We start from the raw sequence: 26470 nt of genomic DNA, 5'->3' as shown, positions 1-26470 counted from the left end.
AATTTAATGTTATTTGACTTTACATTATAGGACCAAATCTGTCATAAAATTAATGAACTTTAGTTTTACAACGCGTTGCAGTACGTATGTTCGGCGACTAGTTTCGAACCAACAGGTTCATTATCAAGTGTCGCCTACGAAGGCCGCACTGGAAGTGCCTGATCTTAATAACAAAGACCAAAATGGCAATATATGCTTCATAAAATGATCGCTGATGATTGTCACAATCAGTATGTGCGTACTTAGCTAAGTAGGCCTCTGTTGATCGTGAGCCATCAGCAATCGCTTTATATAGCGTGTCTTGCCATTTTGATGTTTGTGATTAAGACCAGGCACTTCCAGTGCGGCCTTCGTAGGCGACACTTGATAATGAACCTGTTGGTTCGAAACCATTCGCCACACACATCTACACAACTGTGAAAGATTTGTTAGAAAATGCTTGCTGGTTCTGAGTCAAAATACTGGAACCGGAAAAAAAGGTTTACAGCTGTAACACGGACATGTAATCTTCAGCAAGGATATTTAACAGCAATAACATGTTGTGTGTGTGAGGAATGGCGTCGTCCACTGCAAGCTAACTTACGACAAAATATTTGACAACTGTACAAATGTTTTTGGATGGGGTCCGCCTTTAGCAAAACATATTTTTTTTGTTCCCGAACATGTTTCACTGCTGTTGCAGCACTGTTTTTACAGCTGGTAAACAGTGACAGTGACAACTCAATACACAGAACTAGATAGTGAAGAAGATGAAGAAAAAAGAAAAATGTTTGACTGTAAAGAAAAACACACTGGAAAAACGTAATACAGCAGGGAAACCACACCTTCTGCCATAACATAAACCCACTGATGATGCTGCAACTGCAATGAAACATGTTCGGAGACAAAAACAAAACTGTTTTGCTAAAGACGGACCCATCCGAAAACATATGTATTAAAGCAAACGCAGGGAAAAGAGCTAAAACCTCAAGATGACTATTTGAAAACTGTTTTGTTCTAACTGAACATCATTCACAGTGTATCTAAAAAAGAGCGGAGATGCTGAGTCACAGAATATTATTACATTCCATCTTGCATTTTCCATTTATTAAAAGATGTATTATACTTTTCAAATAAAACTGATTTTCGATAGATCTTATGTTTTGTTAATATTAAGAAATTGCCCTAGATTAGAGTTCATTTTAGCCTGACGAATGTTTAGTTCATTAGTGTTAATCGAAAGATGGATGTGAAAAAGTCGGTGCTTCAGCAGACTTGATCCTACTGGAAATCATTCTGACCTGTGAAATTTGACTACGCCAATCACAGACACACAGACATCTCGTCTTCGAATGAATGACCAAAGCTTCGGCTGGAGAAGACCTAACGAGGAGGAAGCATCTAGACAGTTGAAACGTCCCCTTTGAAAAATTAAACATGACTGTGTTTAAGCTGACACACAATATTTGTAGCGCAACGCAATCTGACTTTCAAAATTCCCTACAAAAGAATGGCCCTGACTAACATTAAACTATACCTTTCACAAATCACTTACCTCACAAAAATCTTGGTTACTCGAACTACTGCAATACAGCGAGCGCCACTACTGGCAGCTAAATAAAGGATTCAAACTACTGAAGGCACTAACTACTGATAGGCATAGTTAGCAAATGAAAGATTTTAATAGAGAACAAACAATGTATTTACCTTAATAATGTTGAAAACTCATAATATACATAAGATCATTGTATATCTTACAAATTTCCAAACTCCGCCATCTCTCTCCCCACATCCACCACTGCTGGCGCCTCACCTCCAACTGCGCAACGCTACGCGCTGTTCACAGCCAGCTGCCTAACACTACAATGGCGAGTATTACAACAATGCAAAGCAGCCACAGGCTGCACACAGCACAGCCAGTGATTTTCTTACAGAGGTGGCGTTACCAATAAAAAAAACCTAAACAGCCTACTTACACAGTCAATAAGCCATCACAAAGAAAGAATCGGCAGCATTAATTTAAAGTGAGTACCAGAATGAAATCCTGACGATGACTGCACTTCCATCAAAATTACTGTCTAAATAAAAATAGCTTAGAGAGATTTTCCAATGAGCCTGCTACGGCGAATGGAATAGAGAAACTTCCCAATTTGTAACTAGCACCACTCGGTAACAATTTCGAAAAACGCAAATTACAATTATTTTGAAAACTTGGACTTTTTGCCCCATGTATGTACTATTTTGAATATTTTCTCTTTGGGCCCTAGTGGCTGTTTTACGAAGCTTAGTTGGGAGTTTAAGATAGAAGTCGTATGTATTGAGAGTTGCGATGAATAATAGAAGTAATATTCGTTACCACCATATTTTTGTGATTTCAACAATGGAATTTTCAAATCTGGTTTTGTTTAAAATAAAACTAACTTCGGAAGAAATTCTGCAGTTCCTCAAAGACTGTTCTGTGTAAATATTAGTTTTCAACGCTTGCTTGTTTAGAGCCTTCTACAACCTCAACATGTTTAGTTCAGAAGTGTTAATCGAAAGATAGATGTGAACAAGTAGGTGATGTCTCAGCAGGGAGGTAAGACTCACTTGCAGCGAACAGGCTTTGATCACCCCCACCTCCCTCCCCTGTTTCCTTTTGCACCAAAGCGTGCATACAAACACGTAACCTCACTCGCGCGGCGCGTGATGTTTACCCCTAAACATCTGCAACAGAGCTTAAAGTTTTAGGTGCTGACCAGGAAAAGCTGTCTTAACCGGCTGTTGGTGAATAGCGACTATTTTAGAACGATTGCTTCACGAGTGTGAATATTACAAAGGCAGTACGGTACCTGGCCTGGACAGGTGAGACTTTGCTCCCGTGTTCAGGGGATTTGGGTTCGGATCACGGTGTGGTTGTCCTAATCTACGCTCCGTGTGGCTTCTGTAATATGGATAACGCAAGTACAGAGTGGGTTCCATCGTAACAACCGGATAACGATATCCTGCGAAATTATTAAAACGGAAGTAAGTTGTCGGAACTGTTACCTGCGTGGAATTCCGTCATTAGCCGAAGGATTTAAAGGATTCCAGAAACGACGGTTCACTACAACACAGATTTAATGCTGCAATGTATCGAGCTGATGCTGGACCGTACTGATTCGCGTGTAATGTTGGTAGTAAATAAAACTGTATAGCGGGAGCAGTTGACTTTCCAGATAAACAGTATCAGCTTTACTACATACGCTAGGTAGCTAAATCTTCGTGTAGAATACAAAGGGCAAGTTAAACCCGGAAAACAATTTAACAGAAAGTTTTGGTATGATAGAGCTGAAATAAGAATGCCTCTAATTGTTTAATCTCGCTTCGGAGAAGATTGAGCGGAACTTTTAGTGGAAATTTCACTGACATTGAAACTGAAAGCGAGATACGTATACGTTTGGGGTATGCAGTCGATGAATACTCCTCCAGTTTGAGGAGGAAGTTTTGATATAAATGAGTAGAGATATGGAGAAAAAGCAGCAAACAGGCCTGGGATAATCGTTAACAAAAAAAAAGACGGGTTACAACCTATACCGGTAATTTACTTCTGTGTAGTGACCGGTATTTCTCGGTATTTGGTCTCGTTCGTGAGCTGTTTTTTACTGATAGCCGGGTGTAAAACCGATGTAACAATTTGCTATAGCAGTGATGGTAATATTTTTGCTTCGAAATAACCCGCTTGGATAAAAAATTGGTAGGAAGTTCTATAGCTTCCGAAATATTGGTAGGTACTGTAGTTATTAAATGTTCTGATGATAGGTCTCAGCTTACAGAAAAACAAATTACAGGACGAGTATTTATGAACAGATTGAACAAATTTTGACCAATGGAATAATTCGTTATTTATATTTTAATTTTTTACATTTAGTTGTTCCTGGTAAATGTTACTTTTTGCCCACTATTAGAATAGTTAATTTGAATTTCTTGAAAGAGCATTTTTTGTGTTCTCCATAAATGTGTTAAAACCCCCAATTAAAAGTAAAGATATACATTTGACAAAACGGCTTTTTCGTTAGATAAAATTAAAGAAAAATAGTACAAATGTTCAACAAAAGCTTATTGTTTCAGTAATTTCTATAAAGTGAGATAAAAAGTTGCGGCGACAGTAATAATTTAAAAACTTAATTCATCCATAGCTTACATTAAAAATTGAAAGCAGCTGATCTGATCCCTCTCTACATAATGTGCCTTTACCTGTAACCCTTGGGAACCAACAAATTTCCACGAAAAGTAGTTTTCACCCTCCAGAAGTGACTATTCCTAAAGCGCAAATAGTGGTATGAGCCTCTATTACACTATTATTATTGAGCAAAGATTAAATACATCTTAGAATCAGTAGGAGAATACTGGTGAAGTTTTTACTATTAAGAATGCTCATTACTTTTCGAGAAAAATAGCGAAGTGGACAGACTGTTTCATTTTACAGACTTTTTTTTTTCTTTTATGTGCCTTCAAATGTAAAATGAAAGTAAGTCAGAAGGAATCTCAGAATTTTTCAGTATTTGTTCGAAGTGTACGGTTATAAGTGCTGGGCATAATAGCAATAAAAAACGAAAATAAGTCGCTTCAGAAATTTATTTTTAGCGGTTTTAATATTCACATTAAATTGTATGAAAAATCCGTTATAACATGAAACCGGTTGTTCCAGCGGAAACGCCATTCCCACTGTACATCAGCTGTCCACCGATGACGTGGATTCAACCTTCAGTTGCCAGGCTACCGTATTCATAAATCCAAGAATTGATACACGCAGGTGCGATGTTCAGGGAATCACGCGACTTGTATAGACGTTTCGAACTCCAACGACCGGTGTATCAGGTACTACTCCAAACTGTAATGTTAAATTGACGTGAAACATGGGACTACTCTGAAACCGGACTGCAACACACTCTTCGCATTTGAACTAATAATTTTAATGGAAAACTTTCGCCCAGTATAGCATGTAGTTACGAGGAAATTGTGGCTTCGCCGTAATTAGGAACTTGAGTTTTTTTAAAAAAACACAGCTATAATGAAGAGCAGACGCTTAGGTAGACAATTTTTTGTGTCTGAATCAATCCATAAGTGAATGAAGAAACAAGAGCATACCAGTCCCGTTAACCATCTTGTTAGTTGGTTCAGTGAAAGTAAAGCGCAAAATCCACTCGTACTGGTCTTTATCGAATCTGATATACATTAATGGGAAGAATGCTTAGATAAAGAAAATATCTCTTTATAGCCATCGATGTGACATGTTTGTGTTTGGTTGTCAAGTTAATGAATGTTGCAACGTGCTCACGTGCTCAATATCAGCGTGAGCAGTTCTCTTCCCCCCCACCCTCCCCCCTTTTTTTTCTTAACAGCATTTGCGACCCCCCCCCCCCCCCCGCCCCAACGCTATGTTGCGGTAATATATTTACATAGGTCATATCTGCTTCATTATACAGCTTCTTAATTGCAATTTATGGAAGATACAGAGAAACAAATTCCTTAAAGCGTTTATCGAAGATTCTGTCAACAGTTGCGGTATTTATATTAGGCGACTAGTTTCGAACTTGCAGGTTCATTTTCAGGCCAGTCCTATTGAGGCTGCACTGACAGTGCAAAGTGGCAACACATGCTTAATAGCTCTTTGCAGAATAAATACAGCAATCCACACACGCCTCTTATCAAGTCAGTCATTTGATTTTGACTTGGTGGGCGACTTGGTGGGCGACTTGGTGGGCGACTTGGTGGGCGACTTGGTGGGCGACTTGGTGGGCGACTTGGTGGGCGACTTGGTGGGCGACTTGGTGGGCGACTTGGTGGGCGACTTGGTGGGCGACTTGGTGGGCGACTTGGTGGGCGACTTGGTGGGCGAGTTGGTGGGCGAGTTGGTGGGCGAGTTGGTGGGCGAGTTGGTGGGCGAGTTGGTGGGCGAGTTGGTGGGCGAGTTGGTGGGCGAGTTGGTGGGCGAGTTGGTGGGCGAGTTGGTGGGCGAGTTGGTGGGCGAGTTGGTGGGCGAGTTGGTGGGCGAGTTGGTGGGCGAGTTGGTGGGCGAGTGGATTGTGGCATTCACTCTGCAAACATTTTATAAAGCATGTGTTGCCACTTTGATGTTTGTTATTAAACTCCCTAATGTTCTGCCAAGCATCTATGGAAAATTCAGTTACTGTCGTAGTATTGACGATTTCACTTAACAGCTCGTTTGGCTAAACTGTCGTTCCATAGCCTGCTTCGTGTTGCTCTATAAAACGTTGATTGTTGAGAGTTACTTCTTTGAAACTATGAGACATATTATTAATTTTACGTTGGTAACGCTCTCCATTTCGCATCTGCAGCTCGTGGTCTAGTGGCTAGCCTCTGGACCATGGGGTTCCGGATTCGATTCCAGGCTGGGTGGGGATTTTCTCCGCCTGGGGACTGGGTTTTTGTGTTGTCCTCATCATCATTAGGGAAGTGGCGAGATTGGAACTGGAAAGATTGGGAACTTGTAGGGGAGTTGATGACCTCCATGTTAACCCCCCTACAAACCACCACCATCATAATCTCCATTTCTCTAGGGGAACCGATTGAAGCCATCCTATTGCTCAGTGTGCAAACTCTTCCGGATTCTTAAACTTCGTCAGTTTCGATGCATACCGCAAAGTGGGCTGGTGTCTTCTTAAGCACAGAAAATTGAGAATGATTATTGTATGCTGCGCATGTCCTCAGCGTTAGAAGGTTGGATGTGTCTCGGACCGTTGCTACAGTTCAGGCGGAACCACACTGTCGCAATAAACCTGGATGCGTCACTGTTTACCAGGACTTGGAACACCGTCTACCACGTGGTCTGCTCGGACCTTACATTTCTGGAGCCAGCGCCACGTAATCGCATCGGGCCGGCGTCAAAATGACATACAATAAATTCAAAGGTGGCTACGAGTATATCCTCCAATTTAAAGCCTCACGAAGTAAAATTGTCGCTTGTAGCACCTAAAATACGTGGAAAGAAGCATTCCGATATTTCAGAAAAGAAATAAGGCAAGAAAATCATACAAAAGTGGATACGTTGTTGAATACGAAAATGACATAAATTCAAAACTGACATTTTATGGACACCAAAATTATATATAAACTTGAGCGATCATTGAATATGAGAACAGTATTTCTCATAAAAGTAGAGTTATCAAGGAAACATTGTTATAGCAAATTGAGACAAGGGGTAGCAAATTTGGAAATTGCTTTTCTTTGGCGCTTCAGTGTATATTAACTCGAAGTATTGTATTGACATCAAAAATAAACCAGCAAATCTCCGAAAAAACTCGAAAGTTTTTTGGAATTGCGTTTTCAGTGACGAAACAAAAGCAGCTTATGCTACTGACTATACTAAAATCAGCGTTCGAAAAGTATACAGACCTGAACGGTCCATAAACTCTGAAAATATGAACAAATTAACATTCCCAGATTTCATCACAGAATGAATCTTTTACTTATTCACTTTATGAATCATTTGCATCACACATCATACATGGTGAATTAAGTCTTTCATGTTTCTTGGAAACTGGACGATTACATTTGGCGCTTGTGTTTTTGTATTAATCACTTGGTTTTTCTATCGCACATGTGGCATCTCACTATTGAGGCGTGGCGGGCCAGAGGCTGGGTGTGTCGTATCTTCTTTAGTTCCAAGAACCATTCCTATTTCGAAACGTAAGGTTTTCCTAGTCCTCACAATGTCTTCCGCTGATACAAGGCTCAGACAAGACATTTCAAAAAATCTTGTGGAGTCAGTTGACGTCCAGCTGTGGTGAATAAAACACAGCTTTTCACTACCATTATATCGAGTATACCATAAAAATCGCATGGGCCAACGACAGCGGTATAGAGATGGGGAAACTTAAAACCGACACTGGATTTTATTTCTGAATAACTGGTATTTTTCAGTATTTGTTTGGTCTCAGTGACAACAGGTGTTTGTTTTTTTACTAATAACCGAATGAAAGAACTGACATCAGTTAGCCATAGCAACAGTGCTAAATTTTTTAGTATTTAAATAAACTTTCTTAAAGAAAGGAGTAATTTTTATTCGTAAAAATTGCATAGGCTTTAGATATTGCATTATTACAGGGAATGGAAAATGCGATCAGTGCTCTTTTAATAAAAACGCCGACAGAAACGGGGAACCAAAATATGGTATAAGAATTGGTGCAGCAGTGCTGAGACAATGATGTCGCCCTGTCTCGTGGCTTAAGATACACGTGCAGAGTGGAAGACTTGCCACACCATATGTATAGAGTAGTTTCCCTTTGTCGTCGCCGAGCATCCATTGTATGGTGTAAACGCTGGTCTAGAAATATTTTTACGAATTGACTTGGCAATGAATTACTATGCTTCATTGGCTTCAACAGATCAGATTTGTCTGCCATTTCTAAGAAATGGAAATTACAGTAACAGTAATAAATTAAAAACTTAAGCACAATCCATTCATAGTATACATTCAAAATAGAAAGTCCTGTATCTACATAATATGCCCTCGCAGTCTTGTAGCTCTTGAAAGCGGACAGATTAACACGAAAAATAGTTCAGGTTTCACCCTTTAGCACCGACTACTCGTAATGCCAAAACGGTGGTACGATCCCAGATTACAATATGATTTTTGAGTAGTCTAAAAAAAATTAAAATCAATGGGATACTACTGATTTTTTTAATTTTCAGACGCTTATCACTTTCCGAAAAAAGCAGCGAACGGGGGCTGGACCAAGTTTATGTGCCTATTAATTTAGTATTTTGATTCCATGTATTTCGAAACTGTCGAGACAAAGTTTTTAATCTACGTTCCATTTTTAAGTTTACCGCAGAAAATAAAAAGAATAAACCGAAAATCGGTTATTTCAGGAACCGGTTATTTTGATCGGTTTAAGTGAAACAGGACTGCAGAAGAGCGATATAACCGAAAGCCAGTTACTTCAGCAATAACCGGCATATGTGGTGTAAGAGTGACACAGTCTGTCGAAAGAGTGAAGTCTTCCGTTAGTCAGATTGGAGAATTAAACGACGTAAAGTTTCCGTGTGTTGATATTTACGGTTCCTCAATCATTCATGGTGAGTACAAGTATTACGTTTTCGTACTTTGTAGAAGTGGCGCTAAGCTTCTTGTCGGGCTGGTAAACAAATTTTAATTTCACTGAACCTAATCCTTTCACACCAATCCACGAAGTACTTAGTTTTTCCCTCGGATGGTGTCAACAAAGGTGAGCTCCTAAGCTAATTTGTACGATGCAAACCAGCTGTCGGCTGTTACATTCCGATTCGTATTTTTTATGTTTCACGCAGGCGAAAGATGTCTGATGTTGGTAAAGGGAGCTTTCCCTCTGAACTGTATTTTTAACTATGTAGCATCTCCCATTGTAAAAATAAAATCTGCGATCGTTGCCAAGTGACAGAATCTTGACATTCATTGGAATTTTTAGGATATAAATTTTCAAGTGACACTTCCCTCTGAAAGTAAATCGAATTTCTTCGACAGTGACATTCTCGGAAGGGGTATAAGATGTCTGTCACTTCACGAAAGGGCGCTAATTCATCATTTCTTCTCTCATCGCGTGTGTGTTTAGAATCAAATCTCCAATATGAAAGAAGGAATTTGACTCGGTTTTTGGACATCACACACGTAAATAAAACCAAATCTTCTGGAACGAAGACCATCAAAATTCACATCAGAGTTGCTGGTAGCCTTACAAAGAAAGATAAATCCGGAAAGTTCTTTTACTCGTCAGTGTATCAAGTGTATCTCTCTTGACTTCGGTGCCAAAGCCTTTTACTTATTTATTTATTAGTGTGAAGTACAATTTTCTGAATAATATCTTCACTCTGTAATAACTAAAGAAGAGAGTAGTATTGTCTGTTCGGGCAGCCCGTTTTGCATTCGGAGATGAGTAATGATGACACGTGGGAGAGTTCTGGTTGCAGACATTCTCAATGTCAGTCGTTCGGATTGTCTCATCCTTCCCCGAAACGATGCCGCTGTCTTAGTAGTCGTTAATCTGACTGTTAAAAGGGCTAACCAGTTTCTTCAGGAGTAATGAAGAACTACTTACACTGTTACGTAGTTTGGGAAAATTTAGTCATCCACGCCACTGTTTATTTCTTAAACATCCTAGTCTTATAATGGCTCTTCTCTTGTCTTTCCCAGTTTATTTTGCTCCTCACCGCCGAACCAAGAACTTCCCCAACCACCTGACATCTTCTCAACAATGGAAAACCTGAAAGAAAAATGTTTCGTTCAGGTTTGAAAAAATACCTTTCCAAAGTACTTACGACAAACTGTTTCTCATTCCCAGTTTTATCCATGACTCAGTCCGGCCCCGGTAGCTGAGTGGTCAGCGTGACAGAATGTCAATCCTAAGGTCCCGGGTTCGATTCCCGGCTGGGCCGGAGATTTTCTCCGCTCAGGGACTGGGTGTTGTGTTGTCCAAATCATCATTTCATCCCCATCGACGCGCAGGTCGCCGAAGTGGCGTCATCTCGAAAGACCTGCACCAGGCGAACGGTCTACCCGACGGAAGGCCCTAGCCACAAGACATTTCATCCATGACTCAGGCATTGAAAGTAATAATTCGTCTTGTGGCCTCCCTCTAAGATTTTTACTCCCACCTCCAACTTCCCCTCTAGTACTAATTTCATAATTCTTTGATGTCTCGGAATGTGTCCTACCAATTGATCCCTTCTTCTAGTCAGGTTTCGCCACAAATTTTTCTCTCCAGTTCTGTTCAGTATCTCATCAGTTACGTGATATACCCATCTATCTTTAGCAGTCTTCTGTAGCACCACATTTCAAAAGCTTCTATTCTCATCTTACCTAAACTGAGGGGGCGTTTCAGTTAACAACAGAAAAAATAAACTGATGATATTCAGCAAATATATAACGAAAGTGACTCTGAAATTTAAAGCACCAGCAGATATAGAAAGCTAGAAAATACACATGTTCTGACTGGTAACTTGAATCAAGACGTGGAAATAGACGAATATAAACGAGAAACAGGTACTGATTGGGAATCTTACGTCAGCATATTGTGAAATACGGGTGACTCTTAATGGAGTTGATGCTTTCATATTATGGGCCACTTCAAAAGACGTTACTAGAACATTGGTTTTTAGAACTGTCGTGAAACAGAATCATTTAGTTTCATGGTTCTAATCAAAAGCATTCTTGGAACGTCAACGTACTGTCCAGTGCAAGCTTAAACTGTCAAGACTTTCATTCAGGAAGAGTGCGTTCCTCGAACAAAGAGTGCGTCACGAAGGCGTCTAACACACTGAAAGGTAAAATCGGCGTAACACAACCTTGCCTCGTCAGACCGAATTGGCTTCTCCGGTGATTTACTGCATGCACTAGGGCGTAGGCGCATTCACTGGAATGCTTGCCTATCTCTTTGCGACAGTATGGATCACGACGTTACAGAGTGTGATCGGACGTTACGTAAGCTGCAAGAGCTTTGTTGTGCGATTGTCTGCATTTATATAAATGTCGTACGTCCGTTCTTTGATGAGATTTGTATTTATATAAGCTAAAGATATAAATTTCGCACGTTGGTTTTTCGACGAGACTTGCGTTTATATAAGCTAAAAATTCCTTTGTGTTTACATTTCCTAACGACTCCGATACCGAGGAACGGAGCTGATTCTGGCCTCAGATTCGTCATCTCAAGTGTGTCTTGAGCAATGTCGTGACTGTTCTGCTAAATCTTCCACCATGACACAATGAACGGCAGATACAGATCTCCGAATGTTTACTTAGAATGGATAGGTGGGTGTAAGCAAAAAATCACAAAGAGCGTATGACGGACGAGGCATTTACTTATAAATAACATAGATATCGTCAAAAGTGTCATAATTTAGAAATTTCTAGATTTTAAGCTTTCTTTCACTCCATACTACCAAGCGTCAATTTTGTTGGAACTGCGTTGCCCTTTATTGGTGATGGTGGTAAAGAGCGCCCGGGTGAATTCAGTTTCATTCACATGATTTCGCACATAGTTTCTCGCCATTTCGCTCGTCAGATGGCTCAACGTATTTACATTACTGCTGCAAAGTTTTCAATATTGGAGCTGTCTGTCCCTCTTTCACTTTCAAGCACATCCGACTTTCACATTGTCTTCACACCTGTAGCAGTACACGCACTGACATGAAAACAAAACATTTTTTTCATAGCCTTAGAGTGCGAGCTAACATACCAAAGATGTTCGGGCTCTCACGCGGATCCTCTTCGTCGAAATGTCTTGGCTCAAACTCGTCTAGGGGTTGAACCGCACGTGTCGCATTACACGCCCTAAATTACACTTGTGACCCTTTGGTTAAATTGTCTGGCTGATGGCAAGTCTGCGAAATACGAAGTTACCATAACATACAATAACAGTAATAATAATATCGGGAACTAAATTAACGACCCAAAAAATGACGCAGGCCACACAGTTGCGATATGGTTAGAATAATGTTTATTCAGATAGTGAACCAATAGCGAAAGTGGTCGTATTTAGAGTTACTGTTATACTCGAGCGATTATCCATTTGATAGAGTTCGATCATTCACAGTCTCATCGCGAAACTAAAGTCCAATACTCCACCTCGTTATTTACGAGGCGCGCGTCTGCTCACCGCTCAGAGACCAAGTCCCGCGATACCACACAACGCGAAATTTTCCCAGTCGTTTCACTTCCTAGCTACCTAAAGACCAACTGTCCGCTTTCGCGTCTGCATCCGAACTGTTCCCTTTGGTGTATAGACCAGAACTGTCCCTTTGGCGTCTGCACCAGCACTCTCACTCCCTCCCTCCGCCCGTCCCCGGCCGCGTTTTCCGCGCGCTGAATATCTTCGAGCAACTGACTAGGGCAGTTCCCTTTCCTGAACCCGTCCGTCTAATTGGCTACAGCTTATTCTACATTATTTTTACATTTTAATATATTTAAATAATCAAATCTTGACCACTTACACGTTCTAAATGAAGTAACTATAATATCCATTACATAGTAAACATCAAATTCTTTTACATAATACCAACACAATTTCCTTCTTAGCTTTGAATGCCACGGCCAGTAGCTTTGCACCAATGTGATTACTAATAAATGCAGAACGAAAATAACTATTATGCACTAAATTTTGTAACAAATATTCTATTACCTAATGATTAAATAAGGTGTCATGCTCTCATCGTTCAATGTGTTTTGTGTGGAGGAAATGATCTGATGCTTAACTGTAAATACTGATAATTTTAATTTACTAAACCTTTAAACAAATAAAGATACAAAGTTGATATTTACAACGTTTGTCATTTTAATGATGCGCTTCTATATGAAACAATCGTTAAGATCGGCCAAAGCGTTCAGATTTTAGCGTTCAGATTTTAGCGTTCAGATTTTAGCGTTCAGATTTTAGCGTTCAGATTTTAGCGTTCAGATTTTAGCGTTCAGATTTTAGCGTTCAGATTTTAGCGTTCAGATTTTAGCGTTCAGATTTTAGCGTTCAGATTTTAGCGTTCAGATTTTAGCGTTCAGATTTTAGCGTTCAGATTTTAGCGTTCAGATTTTAGCGTTCAGATTTTAGCGTTCAGATTTTAGCGTTCAGATTTTAGCGTTCAGATTTTAGCGTTCAGATTTTAGCGTTCAGATTTTAGCGTTCAGATTTTAGCGTTCAGATTTTAGCGTTCAGATTTTAGCGTTCAGATTTTAGCGTTCAGATTTTAGCGTTCAGATTTTAGCGTTCAGATTTTAGCGCGCAGATTTTAGCGCGCAGATTTTAGCGCGCAGATTTTAGCGCGCAGATTTTAGCGCGCAGATTTTAGCGCGCAGATTTTAGCGCGCAGATTTTAGCGCTCAGATTTTAGCGCGCAGATTTTAGCGCGCAGATTTTAGCGCTCAGATTTTAGCGCTCAGATTTTAGCGCTCAGATTTTAGCGCTCAGATTTTAGCGCTCAGATTTTAGCGCTCAGATTTTAGCGCTCAGATTTTAGCGCTCAGATTTTAGCGCTCAGATTTTAGCGCTCAGATTTTAGCGCTCAGATTTTAGCGCTCAGATTTTAGCGCTCAGATTTTAGCGCTCAGATTTTAGCGCTCAGATTTTAGCGCTCAGATTTTAGCGCTCAGATTTTAGCGCTCAGATTTTAGCGCTCAGATTTTAGCGCTCAGATTTTAGCGCTCAGATTTTAGCGCTCAGATTTTAGCGCTCAGATTTTAGCGCTCAGATTTTAGCGCTCAGATTTTAGCGCTCAGATTTTAGCGCTCAGATCTTTGTTACAAAACTGATTAATTTCATTTGAACAGTAAATCCTAGACTATTACAGATATGATCAATATTAAAATTTTATTGAGATCACCATGAAATTTTATTAAGGATGGTAGATTGAAATTACTGTTGCTTATTTCCCTGCACTACTACAGAACGAAATAGCTTTCATAAATCTTTCCCTTTATGGCTGATCTTAGGTCCGCCATATTTAACACTGCTACGACTTCTACTGCGTTTCCCTATGTCGGAGGTCCTCGTCTCTCACTCGCAGACTAGTGCTTAGGCCTCAATAGGCAGTAGATGCCTGTGAGTTCCCCATCTCTTGGTAAATCTGCGCTCTTTGTGGCACACGATCCTGGACGACAGGGTTAGTTTCAAAATTCATGAAGGCTGACTTTTTCGGCCATATATTTAAATGAGTGCGAAATGCTCGTTAACTCAGAAGAGTGACAAGAAATGAAATACAGTGTTAAAGAGCTTTTCCGGTGTTACGCTATACGATTGTCATACACACATGCATCGCCGGCCGAAGTGGCCGTGCGGTTAAAGGCGCTGCAGTCTGGAACCGCAAGATCGCTACGGTCGCAGGTTCGAATCCTGCCTCTGGCATGGATGTTTGTGATGTCATTAGGTTAGTTAGGTTTAACTAGTTCTAAGTTCTAGGGGACTAATGACCTCAGCAGTTGAGTCCCATAGTGCTCAGACCCATTTGAACCAACACATGCATCAATTACAGTTGTGTATTAAATTTGCTGAAGGAGGTTGTCATTAAAACAAAGGAACGCTTAACGTGACATACATCTCACAAAGCCGGCCGGTGTGGCCTTGCGGTTCTAGGCGCTAGAGTCTGGAACCGCGTGACCGCTACGGTCGCAGGTTCGAATCCTGCCTCGGGCATGGATGTGTGTGATGTCCTTAGGTTAGTTAGGTTTAAGTAGTTCTAAGTTCTAGGGGACTGATGACCTCAGATGTTAAGTCCCATAGTGCTCAGAGCCATTAGAACCATCTCACAAATGCCAATGAGTTGCAGCCCGAGAGTCGGCCCCTAGATATGTTTCCTGCGTCTCTGACACTATTTCAGGCAAATGCTTTCCACAGTCTTTCCTTGCACCTGTATCTGGTATTGGTGCTACTTTCCTCCGTTTTGGCCTCTCTGTAGCGTCCGTTACGATAGTTTATTCACCTGAATCACTCTCAACTGGGGAATCTGTTCGTGTGTAGATGAAAAACGATCTGGTGATAGTCTAGAACATCTTTCTTCTGGAGCCCACTGCTTACTTGGGATCATCGGTTCGTCAGTGCAAATGTTTGTAGATCTTGAGGTCGTCAAACAAGTTTCACACGATATTTAGCATAGTCCTCGCTTTCCAGAAGCGATCAGATTCTGTCCCGTCAAGACCCAGCATTATGAACTACTGCTTTCAGGGTGACTCGAAGAAGGAAAAGTCTTTTTCGGGCAATGGTGTCTACTACCTTTGTTATCCTTGTTCCTCGAGCCCAAAACATTATCAAACGTGGATGACAGATTAGTATTGTGCGAAAACAACTTGCAAAGAATATTTTCACTTTGTCGAAACTACTACCAAATGATTTCCCTGAACGTTCTGCATCCTTTAAATTAGCAAACTTACCAACTTTCGCAAAAAACCGTCATTTAGACGGTGTCGAAACCTTTCAAGCCTTCCGAAGATTGAGACACAGGCTGTGGTATAACCACCTCGGTTCGTGTAAAGCTGTTTGCGGGAAAATAAAAAATCTGTAATTTCTACATTCCCTTATCTCAAAGTTGCAGTTTCTCATTATTAAAAAAATTGTTCTCAACTTACATATCCAGGTGCCTGTAAGAATCATGTTCATTTCTTTCCCCTACTGGTTTAAAATATTGCTGCAAGTGGCTAAGAGGTTAGTCATATAAAATTTCCCAAGAAGTAGTATTATTTTTCCGAATCATTTATTTCAAATTTGTCATTGCTGTCTTCAAACTCGAAATCAGTGTTTTCTGGGTCTGGTTTATTAGAGATGAAATTTCATCGTCTGTGTCCTGCAAGTGAAGGGAGAACACCAATCTCTGCTGTTTACGTTTGCATGTTACGGATTAGTATAAAATACGATACTTTAACGTTTTGACCTATGAATTCCGTGTGAATTTGCATTTTAGTTATCCAACACAACTGGTGAGTAGTGTGCTTGAGTGAAACGTAGTATAAGGAAACCAGTTTCGAAACTGAAGAATGATGTTCTGTTTATCTTCGTTCTTCCCAGCAGATTGATGGAAGCTAGCATACTAAATTTTACGCTGACGTAATGTCTACTGGCAAGGTGGTAACATTTGCAACAGTTACCAGTCGTGTTCTGCGTGAAGCACCGCTTGTCATTGTTGGTCCCCGAGAGATAGATGAGCTCTGAACTTCATGAAAAATTTTGAAAGTGAGGTGTCACATACAATACCTGGGAATCGAAAAATGAGGTAAGCATGCTCTCAACCACTGGTACGTGGTTCGAAATGGTGGACTTAGACCCGAACAAATGCGCTCGTCTGAATTCAAACTGTTCCTCTGGTACGCCGGACAGCCAGGCTATAGCTTTCGGGCTATTTTCCGCACTCGTCTTTGTGAAGATCGCGCTCTGCAGTCAGAGGGCTATATACTAAATCAGGGTAAAAGGCGATGTGACTCTAGAATATCTGACTACAGAGAGAGTGCTAAAGATGCCGAAAAAAACTCCATTTAGCAGTATGACGGGCGAAGAAGACATGATGCGTATCGTGACGAAATGAAGTGCGAAGTTGGGGTTTATGGCTTTTTATTTTTTAATGAGTACACATCCTTTTCTGCACTAAGTGTTCGATCTTATTGTTCATCAGTTCCGATATTAGTAAGTCCGAAATTTAATCGTGAATCGAAGCAGTGGACTGATAAGTGAGCGTCCGTCAACGGCTTATGTTAAGATTATGATGCAGGCTTGGTTTGCGGGCCATCTTGCGTATGCATCAGCTGAGTGATGTGCTACGTCAGCAGTTGTGTAGTAATATGTTGCGCAATGCATTATCGCAAAGGTACTCGATGAGTAACAGAATCTTTCAAGGCTCCACCTACATTAAAAACAAACCTTTATCAGAGAGTCCGGTGAAAAAGAAGACGAGCTGTACTAGCATTGCGAAACCAAACATGCGCGTTGGAGGGTACGCTAGTGATAGTTATTCAAAACGTTACATTTCAAGACAACAGTACCAATAAAACATAACCACAGCTGTAAACTAGCAGATATGCGTCGGTGCTAAAGAGGTAGAGAGATGCTAAACGATACGTAGTTGGCAGTCATCAGATATTGTCGTTTCCCTCATTTTCAATTAAGAGTATAACAGCACATTTGAAACAGTAGCGTGTGAAGTGAACCGTTAGCAGCAGCAGCAGCAGCAGTAGATGGGTACTTGCAGTAGAAAAATGAATGTTAATGCTGTTAATAGTTTGTAACTTTCTGTAGTCGGCACAAACAATAGTCCCGTGAAAATTCTTCGTATTTGAAACAGAAAAGATGTCACCTGTTTTTAAGAAATCAGCTCCTAGAATCATAAACGAAAAAGTGAAGAAGCGAAAGCTGCAGTTGTACTTCCCATACAGTGATTCGGCAAGTGTCTTAGGAGGTAGTGAAGGATGACCCGTCAGTACGGTTTCGTTGTCACCGTCGGTTGTCACGGCACCATTAACGTAGTCATTACGCAGCCCTGGCGCTAAGCGACTCGAGACTTCAACTGCGCTAAGTCCCGGCGGACTGTCGCAATCTTCCGGTCACGGGGACAGGTTTGAACGGCGTCTGTTACGTGAGTGCCACGTTGGTCGATTCCATCGGTAGAAGATGACGACGAGAGGTTCAGGTGGATGGCACAGCAAGGTGTTCTGGTTAAGTGTTCTTTAAAGTGAAAAACATATATCGGTAATTCGCAGTATGTTAGCAAGGTTGCACCCGTTTTTGCCGCGAAATAGGCACCGAATCGGCAAAGATAATACCGAATGCCAGTTCAGGTCTGCAGTAGTAGCAGTAGCAGCAAGGATAGAAGACAAGTCAAAGTATTTACAAGTTTAGATCAATTTAAAATAAACTAATTCGTATACATACATATTTACAGACTTCTAGTTAGACATAATCATTAGATTTATTCCTGGTATACAATACTTTTTTTTTTTTACGAATAACTTATTAAAATAATGTAATGCCACACCGTTCACTCATATCTCCATCAGTCACTGCACTCACTGCGGGCCATTTTCTGTACTGCAACTTCCCATGTGCTACCCTGAAAAACAGTCAGCATCCCTCCATAATGAGTGAGATGTTAGTCAGAAAGAGGAAGGGTGTTAGTATTGTGCTATGCTTAGTTTGGGGGTAAGTATTTCTAGAAAGGAAAAAAGAGGGAAAAACATAATGTGAAGGTGTTATGTGTAATGTTGGATGTTTTATAATTATTATTGATTTGTACATCATTTTTTATCAAACCCCTACTGTTTTATCTAAGTAATCCTTCAATGTATAAAATGTATTGCATAACGGGTACTTTTTAGCTGCCTTTTTAAATAAGTGTATTTTTGCAGTTTCTTTGATCTCTTTTAGTAATTTATTGTAAAGTTTTATACCTTGATAGAAAATGCTGTTTTGAGTTTTCTGTTCATTTTTTCTTGGTAAATGTAAGTTGAGTCTCTTGTTGCATGGTCATGGACAAAGCTGTTTGTGCAGTAATTACCAATTTTATTTTTGATGTATATAACTGGTAAATGTATTCACATGGAGCCGTTAAAATCCCCAGTGTTTTGAACAGATCTTTACACTGAGCTCGACTAGTATTTTTGGTTATTATTCTTATGGCTCTTTTCTGGAGTTTGAACATTGGTTATTTAAGTTCTGCGTTTTGGCTATAGACGGGCTAGTCGGGACATGGCGTTATGTTAATGCATGTGGTCAGCACACCGCTCTCTGTCGTTGTTGGCTTTCTTGACCTTGGAACCGCTACTAACCGGTGGAGTAACATCTCAGTTGGCCTAACGAGGCTGAGTACACACCGTGCCGGTCCTTCCAGCAAGAAAAAATGCAGACAGTGCTGGGAATCGAAGCCGGATCCCTCGCACGGCAGTCAGACGCGCTGAGCATTCAGCTACTGAGGCGAATAGGCATTTGACTCAACGATGCCCACTGGAGATGTCTGGACTCACTGGGTGGAACCGCTGAGTCCCGGGAGCGCTGATCTGAGATTAGCGACTCTTACAGACGCCCTCATCATCTCCAGCAGGAAACAGCCGTATAACTGCTTCTCTCCTGTTCACCGCCGGCCGCAGTGGCCGAGCGGTTCTAGGCGCTTCAGTCTGGAACCGCACTGCTGCTACGGTCGCAGGTTTGAATCCTGCCTCGGACATGGATGTGTGTGACGTCCTTAAGTTAGTTAGGTGTAAGTAGTTCTAAGTTTAGGGGACTGATGACCTCAGATGTTAAGTCCCATAGTGCTTAGAGCCATTTGAACCATCTCCTGCTCACCACATTGCAGTCCATAGACTGCTCGAACATCCACTAGTTACTGTAGCCTTTTCAGATGCTGAAGCAGCGAGTGCTAACGAAAGCCGTTACCGGGTCGATTCCCCGCCAGGCCGGGGATTTTCTCCGCCCAGGGACTGAGTGTTTGTGTTGTCCTCATCATTTCATCATCATTCGGGAAAGTGGCGAAACTAGACCGTGAAAAAGGTTGGGAATTTATATGACCGCTGATAACTGTGCAGTTGAGGACCCCACAAACCAAATATCATGAGGATGCAGCTCTCCATGCTGCTGTATTGTGTGCAAGCCTCATCACCTCCGAATAACTACTGCAGCCTACATCCAGTAGTACGTGCTTAAAATGTTCACCTCTTCGTCCCCACTATAATTTTTACATTCATTCACTCACTTACCCACCCACCTACAGTAATGAATTAGTGATCCCTTGATGTATCAGAACATGCCCTGTCAACCGACTCCTTCTTTTAGTAAAGTTGTGCCACAAATTTCTATCTCAAATTCTGTTCAGTATGCCCTCACTAGTTGAGATCTACACACCTAATCTTGAGCATTCTCCTGTAGCACCACTTGTCGAAAGCCTCTTTCTCTTATTGTCTAGACTGTTCATCGTTCTTGTTTCACTTCCACACAATGTTAAACTCAGTACAGCTACTTGCAGAAAAGATGTATTCAATACTAACAAAGTTTTCTTCAGAAACGCTTTCCTTGCCATTGATTTCATATCTTTTTATTGCAGCTACCACCACGTATTCTACTGCCAAAATAGCAAAACTCTACTACTTTGTCTCTCACATTCTAGTCTAATTGCCTCGATGGCACGGGATCTGATTGGCCTACATTCCAGTATCCTTGTTTTGCTTTCGTTAGCGTTCACCTTAAAATAACACTGTCCATTCGGTTACACTGCACTTGGTCTTTTGCTGTTTCTGAGAGAATTACAATGCCATCGGGAAATCTGTTTTTATTTCTTACTGAACTTAAATTCCTTGCCGAATTTTTCTTTGGTTTCCTGTATTGCTTGCTCAATGTGCAGATTGAACATCAGGGATGATAGGCCGCAGCCCTCCCTCGCTCCCTTCTCAACTACAGCTTCCCTTTTGTATCCTTAGACTCCTGAAACTGCCGTCTGGTTTCTGTAAGAGTTGAAAACAGCCTTTCACTCCGTGTACTCGTATTTTACCTCTGCTACCTTCAGAATTTGAGTAGACACTGTCTAAAGGTTTCTCTAAATCTACAACAAACTGCGGTTTGCCTTTCCTTAACCTACCTTCTAAGATATATCATAGGGTCAGTATTGCCTTGGGTTTTCCTACACTTCTCAGAAATCCAAACTCATCTTTCACGAGGTCGTCTTCTACCAGTCTTCCCAGTCTTCTGTAAATAATTCATGTCAATATTCTGCAATCATTACATACTAAGCACCTACTTTGCTTTGGAATTGGAATTAGAATTATTACATTCTTCTTGAAGTCTGATATTTCGCCTGCCTCACATATATTGGAAGTGGAATAGTTTTGTCATGGCTGGCTCTCCCAAGGTTACCAGTAGCCCTAACGGAATGTTTACGCCAGGTGCCTTGTTTCGAGTTAGGTCTTAGTTTTCAAATTTTGAACGTAGCTGCTGATCAACAACGGCGAACGTAAATGAATGGTTTGAGAAAGTCAGCCAGCCAGTTGAGGTGTAAATATTTATAAATTGAAGACAATTATATTTTGGCACTTTATTTTACAGGTCCGTCTTGACCTCGCAAACTTTAGCAATTCACTATTACCGGTTTCGGCTACTGCCTTTTTCAGATCATAAAATATTCTGATGTAGTATCAACGTCAAACTAAACATGTAGGTACATGTAAGTGCTCTTACTATGTACCTACATGTTTAGTTTGATGTTGATACTACATCAGAATATTTTATGATCTGATGACGGCAGTAGCCGAAACCGATAATAGTGAAGTGTAAAAGCGTGTGTGATAAAAGCGGACATGTAAAATAAAGGTATAAAGGTTTATTAACAACCCTTGACCATGGTTTGAACTGATGTAGAATTGTCTTCTTCAGAAGTATATGGATACGTAAAATCACATATTGGCAATGACAAACTTCAGAGCAAAGCAGCTCTTACCAAATAACATGGTGTGACCATTAGTAACACAAAAAATCCGTTAAAAACCATTCTCATGGGAGCTGGGCATAAGTCTTTACATTTAAATGTACACGCTTAGCCCTGTTCCAATGGGAATGTTTAATGTATTTTATTTGGTTTTAGTAATGGTCACACAGACAACTTCACATATAATATGTGCTTCGTTGCTCTGATATTTGTCGTCAATGTGATTTTACGTGTTCTCTACTTCTGAAGACAATTCTAGAATGGTTGAAACCATGGTCAAGGGCTGTTGATAAATTTTTGTACCTACAACTGGTTGGCTGACTTTTTTTTTTTCTCAAATCAGTCGTCTTTCATTTTAAGTTACGTTGAATGTCGTCCATTCCTAGTGTCTCCTCACCCACCATTATGATTTCGTTTAAGCTGACATCACCTAAAACACTCTTATTCCGAGCGGAGACCGCCGTTAAAATTTCTCGGAACGTGTTACCATCGTCGTCGTACCTCGTCTGACCGCCATCAACAGATAAAATAATCAATCTATTATTGCGTAACGTTGTCAAACCTCTTACTGCAGCTAAATAAGACTTATCTCAAACACTTACCTGATGAGAAAGCCCTGTCATTCAACAACATTCGGCAAGATAAAATTGCTACCTGCGATAAGCATTGGAATTTACTAATTCTTAATTCATGCACTTCCAAAAAGAAAATATTCATTCTGTGCATCAGTCCCACCTTAGCATGTGATTCTCAGTATGTAAAGTGTAGCACCGACAGGGTCAAAACTGAAGGGTTGAGAAACGAACCAGGAATAAATGTTGCGCTGACCCAAGTGAAATACTAAAACGATAACTGAGAAACACGAGAAGATGCAACGACGGGCGGAGAAAACTAAATAAATTGAATGAAGAAAAAAATAAAACTAAGACAAGAAGATAGCGAGGTGAACTGATATGTTATGGAGACCACCATGATGTAAGATACCACAGGGCAGGGAAGCTAGGATAGGCCTTTACCCAGCGGCGTGGCATTGATGGCTAACGCGAACAACAACAACAACAACAACAATGCAAGACATTTCCATACCCACAAGTTCATCTGCCCTACATGTCTCTCTGAAAGTAAACTGTGTCACTACATCGGATATCTGAAAACTAACTAAAATAGACGTAGCTCAAATCATATAGGAGGCTGGTGTGATAAGTCTGGTAAAAAAGGCAAGAAAAATCTTTTTTCGTAAAGAGTTCATCTTACTTTCCGACATGATACACACTTGGTCCAGCGATCCTGCAGCTTTTTAATCCTATCGGAAAAAGAGGTTCTGTCAAACTCGGCAAAGTACTCGTTGACTGCAACCATTATTCATTTGATGAAAATTTCTTCCCAGCAAGCCAATGTTTATAAAGTCACTGAGCGGAAAGAAATCGTTTGAGGCTGTCTGGTGAAGGATGGACGAGGAACCAATTCAAAGCCCCATTAATCATTTCCTCTTTGTTTTCGTTCATGTGCGGGATGATGCTTTATCCTAGTGAAAAAGCACTTTCTTGATCTTATTTTTTTTTCCAACCACTGCAGGTTTCAAATGATCCAACAATGAAGTATAATAGGGTCCAGTTATTGATTTGCGTTTTTCCAAGTAATTTAAGATGATCATTCCCTCGGAATCCCCCCCCCCCAAAAAAAAAAAAGGTTCCCATCACCTTAAGAGCTGCAAAAAAAACGGTGTTAGCTTCATTCGGAGCACTTTCACCAGCCATTGTCAATTGTTTTCACAGTTTTTTATTGCTCTATTGTGTAACGATGGATCCAGGTTTCATTATTCACAAATCGGCGCAAAATGTCATGCGGATTGCGATTAAACATCGCCAGCTACTGCATTGAAATGAAATGTTAGGCCAGATGCGCTTTTGCAGTGAGCAATCGCGGCACACACCTCTTCAAGCTTCTTCATAGCCAATTCTCTCTGCAGGATACTACGCATTCATTCACATGAGATGCCTACAGTGTTATCAGTCTCACGAATTTTTATCCATGTCATGGATTTTGTCAACGGTTTCCTCTGTGATGGTATCAGTTGGACGACAGGCACGTCCTTCGTCTTCGGTGCTTGTACGACCACTTTGAAATTCATTAATCCAAAAGTAAATGTGACGCTGCAGTCCACGTGAACTTCGTCCAGTTCCGTTTTGATTTGTGCGGTAGCCCAACCCTTCTAGTGAAATAGTTTAATAACAGCACGAAACTCAGCCTTCTCCATTTTCAATCGCAATTGACACAGTGATCAATTCAGACGACTGTCAACAACGAATTGTGCTATGTACATGTGACATTGTTGATTTTTTTTATACGATAATTGGAATAATCAAGCTTACCAGCTATGAAGGCGCAATAAAAACGTCGCATTCTTACATGGAAATTCATCAAACCAACTCGTATGCTTGGGTAGCTTCTGCTTCACTCGCTATCGTATAGTAGTTATTTAATAATTTTTGATACAAATATTTAATTTCAGCGAGTGACATACCAGTAGCGAAATGCGTTGTGGATGTTTCTTCGGGGATATGTGAAGTGTACTAGTACATCTGTTTACCAAGCACACAGGACTTTCTTCAGTCAGTCCTGGACGAGCGAGTTTGGCGATCTCCCACGTAGCGATATTACACACTTGCCGGCCTTAGCCCCAGGCATCTGACGTAGACACGTGAGGCACGCTTACCACTTACCTCGTTTCACATCTCATCTGTACTGTCGAAGATTCTAGCATTGGTCCAAGAAGTAAGTAACCACGGAACTGTTCCCTGAATGTACATAGTTGCTCAGACTGCTTCGATCAGTACATGCAGTAATCCTAAGACAGTCGTATCGCGGCCGGGAGAGGTGAACGAAACAAGTCGTGTGACAGATGTTCAGATTCAGGGTACAAGTGCACGGCACACGGTGTCCTGATGTCAGGTGTTTCCTCAAGCTTAGCACATCTGACGTTTCGCTTCGCGTCCTAGATACACACACGACTGTTAATTTACCGAGATGTGAAGTATGGCATACAGCGCCAGCGTTCGCATATTAGTCACAGCAGACCCTCAGTGTGCTGCTAACTTGGCTGTCCCGTTACGTTGCTACCGCCTACAGTATATGCGATATGCACATGCACACCTACAGATAGCGGTAGTATAGCGCACACAAGGTATAAAACGGCAGTGCATTGGCGGAGCTGACATTTGTAATCAGGTGATTCATGTGAAAAGTTTCAGACGTTTTTCGGGCCACTCGACAGGAATCGTAGTTGGAGCTAGATGCAGATGACATTGTGGAATTCAATAGTCAGACATCCACAGTGTCAAGAGCGTGCAGAGAGTACCAAATTTCAGGCGTTGCCTGTCACCACAGACAACGCAGTGGCCGATGGCCTTCACTTAACGACAGAGAGCAGCGGCGTTTGCTTAGTTGTCAGTGCTGACAGACAAGCAACACAGAGTGAAATAACCGCAGAAATCAATGTGGGACATGCGACGAACGTGTCCGTTAGGACCGTGCAGCGAAATTTGGCGTTTTGGGCTATGGCAGTAGACCGACGCGTGTGCCTTTGCGAACAGCACATCACCTCTACTGGGCTCCTGACCACATTGGTTGGACCGTAGATGACTGGAAAATCGTGTGCCTGGTCAGATGACGTTCGGTTTTAGAGAACTGATGGCAGGCTTCGGGTATGGCGCAGACCCCACGAAGCCATGAACCCAAGCTGTCAAGAAGGCACTGTCCAAGCTGGTGTTGGCTTCGTAATGGGGTGGGCTGTGTTAATACGGAACGGCCTGTGTCCTGGTCTGACCGAACCGATCATCGACTGGAAATGCTTATATTTGACTACTTGAGACCAATTGGAGCCATTCGTGGACTTCATGTCCCAAACAACGATAGTATTTTTATAGATGACAATGGACAATACAACAAGACCATAGATTTTCGCGAATGGTTTCAACCACATTCTGGACAATTCAGATCGCCTGACCAAAAACCAATAGAACACTTACAGGACATAATTGAGAGGTCAGTTCGTGCACAAAATCATGCCCTGGCAAAGCTTTCGCAATTATGAACAGATGTAGAGGCAGTATGGTTCAGTTTTGCTTTAGGGGACTTGCAACGATTTAAGGCTACGACACGTAGAGTTGCTGCACAATGCCGGGCAAAAGGAGGTGCAACACGTATTACGAGGTATCCCATGACTTGTCATCTCAGTGTGTAACGGTAAAGATACAGTGCCATTGGGTGTAGTACGAATCGGAAACTGTGCCTCTGCGTTGGAGTCCTTGTTCCGAAGGTTTGAGGTGAAAGATTGAAATTAATATTGACAAAATGCTAAAAACTCAAGTTTCTCTTTATAATTAAAAATTTTGATATTAAGTTTCTGTGGTGTGCGTACTGTAAGATCTTCGGTACACACACCATCAGATTATTTGACTTGTCGCTCTAACGAAGTAGGCGAGTGTCATCAATATGTCTCGTGGTCTTATTGTGGCGTGTTTATCTTGTGCCGTTAGGTCAGACGATAGAAATGCCACTTGCACGCTTAGAGTAGCAGATTGACGGTGACCAACTTTAA

The 26470-nt window shown here is 41.1% G+C and overlaps 2 protein-coding genes across 2 annotated transcripts in view; one reads left to right on the top strand and one right to left on the bottom strand.

Moving 5' to 3' along the window:
* The window catches only part of LOC126262967 (putative ferric-chelate reductase 1 homolog), a 359981-nt gene that overhangs the window by 140408 nt on the left and 193103 nt on the right, over nt 1–26470 (top strand). The gene's annotated exons all lie outside the window — the stretch shown is intronic.
* LOC126263310 (spore coat protein SP85-like) lies at nt 5654–24634 on the bottom strand. Its single transcript, XM_049960399.1, has 2 exons — nt 24594–24634; nt 5654–6038 (listed from the first exon to the last, which is right to left on the bottom strand). Exons 1-2 carry the CDS (start codon nt 24632–24634, stop codon nt 5654–5656), a joined length of 426 nt encoding a protein of 141 aa, XP_049816356.1.

Source organism: Schistocerca nitens, chromosome 6 (assembly GCF_023898315.1).
Source record: "Schistocerca nitens isolate TAMUIC-IGC-003100 chromosome 6, iqSchNite1.1, whole genome shotgun sequence".
NCBI classification, from domain to species: Eukaryota; Metazoa; Arthropoda; class Insecta; order Orthoptera; family Acrididae; genus Schistocerca; species Schistocerca nitens.
Note: the sequence above shows the minus strand (reverse complement) of the source record. Positions and strands in the feature narration are given on the sequence as shown.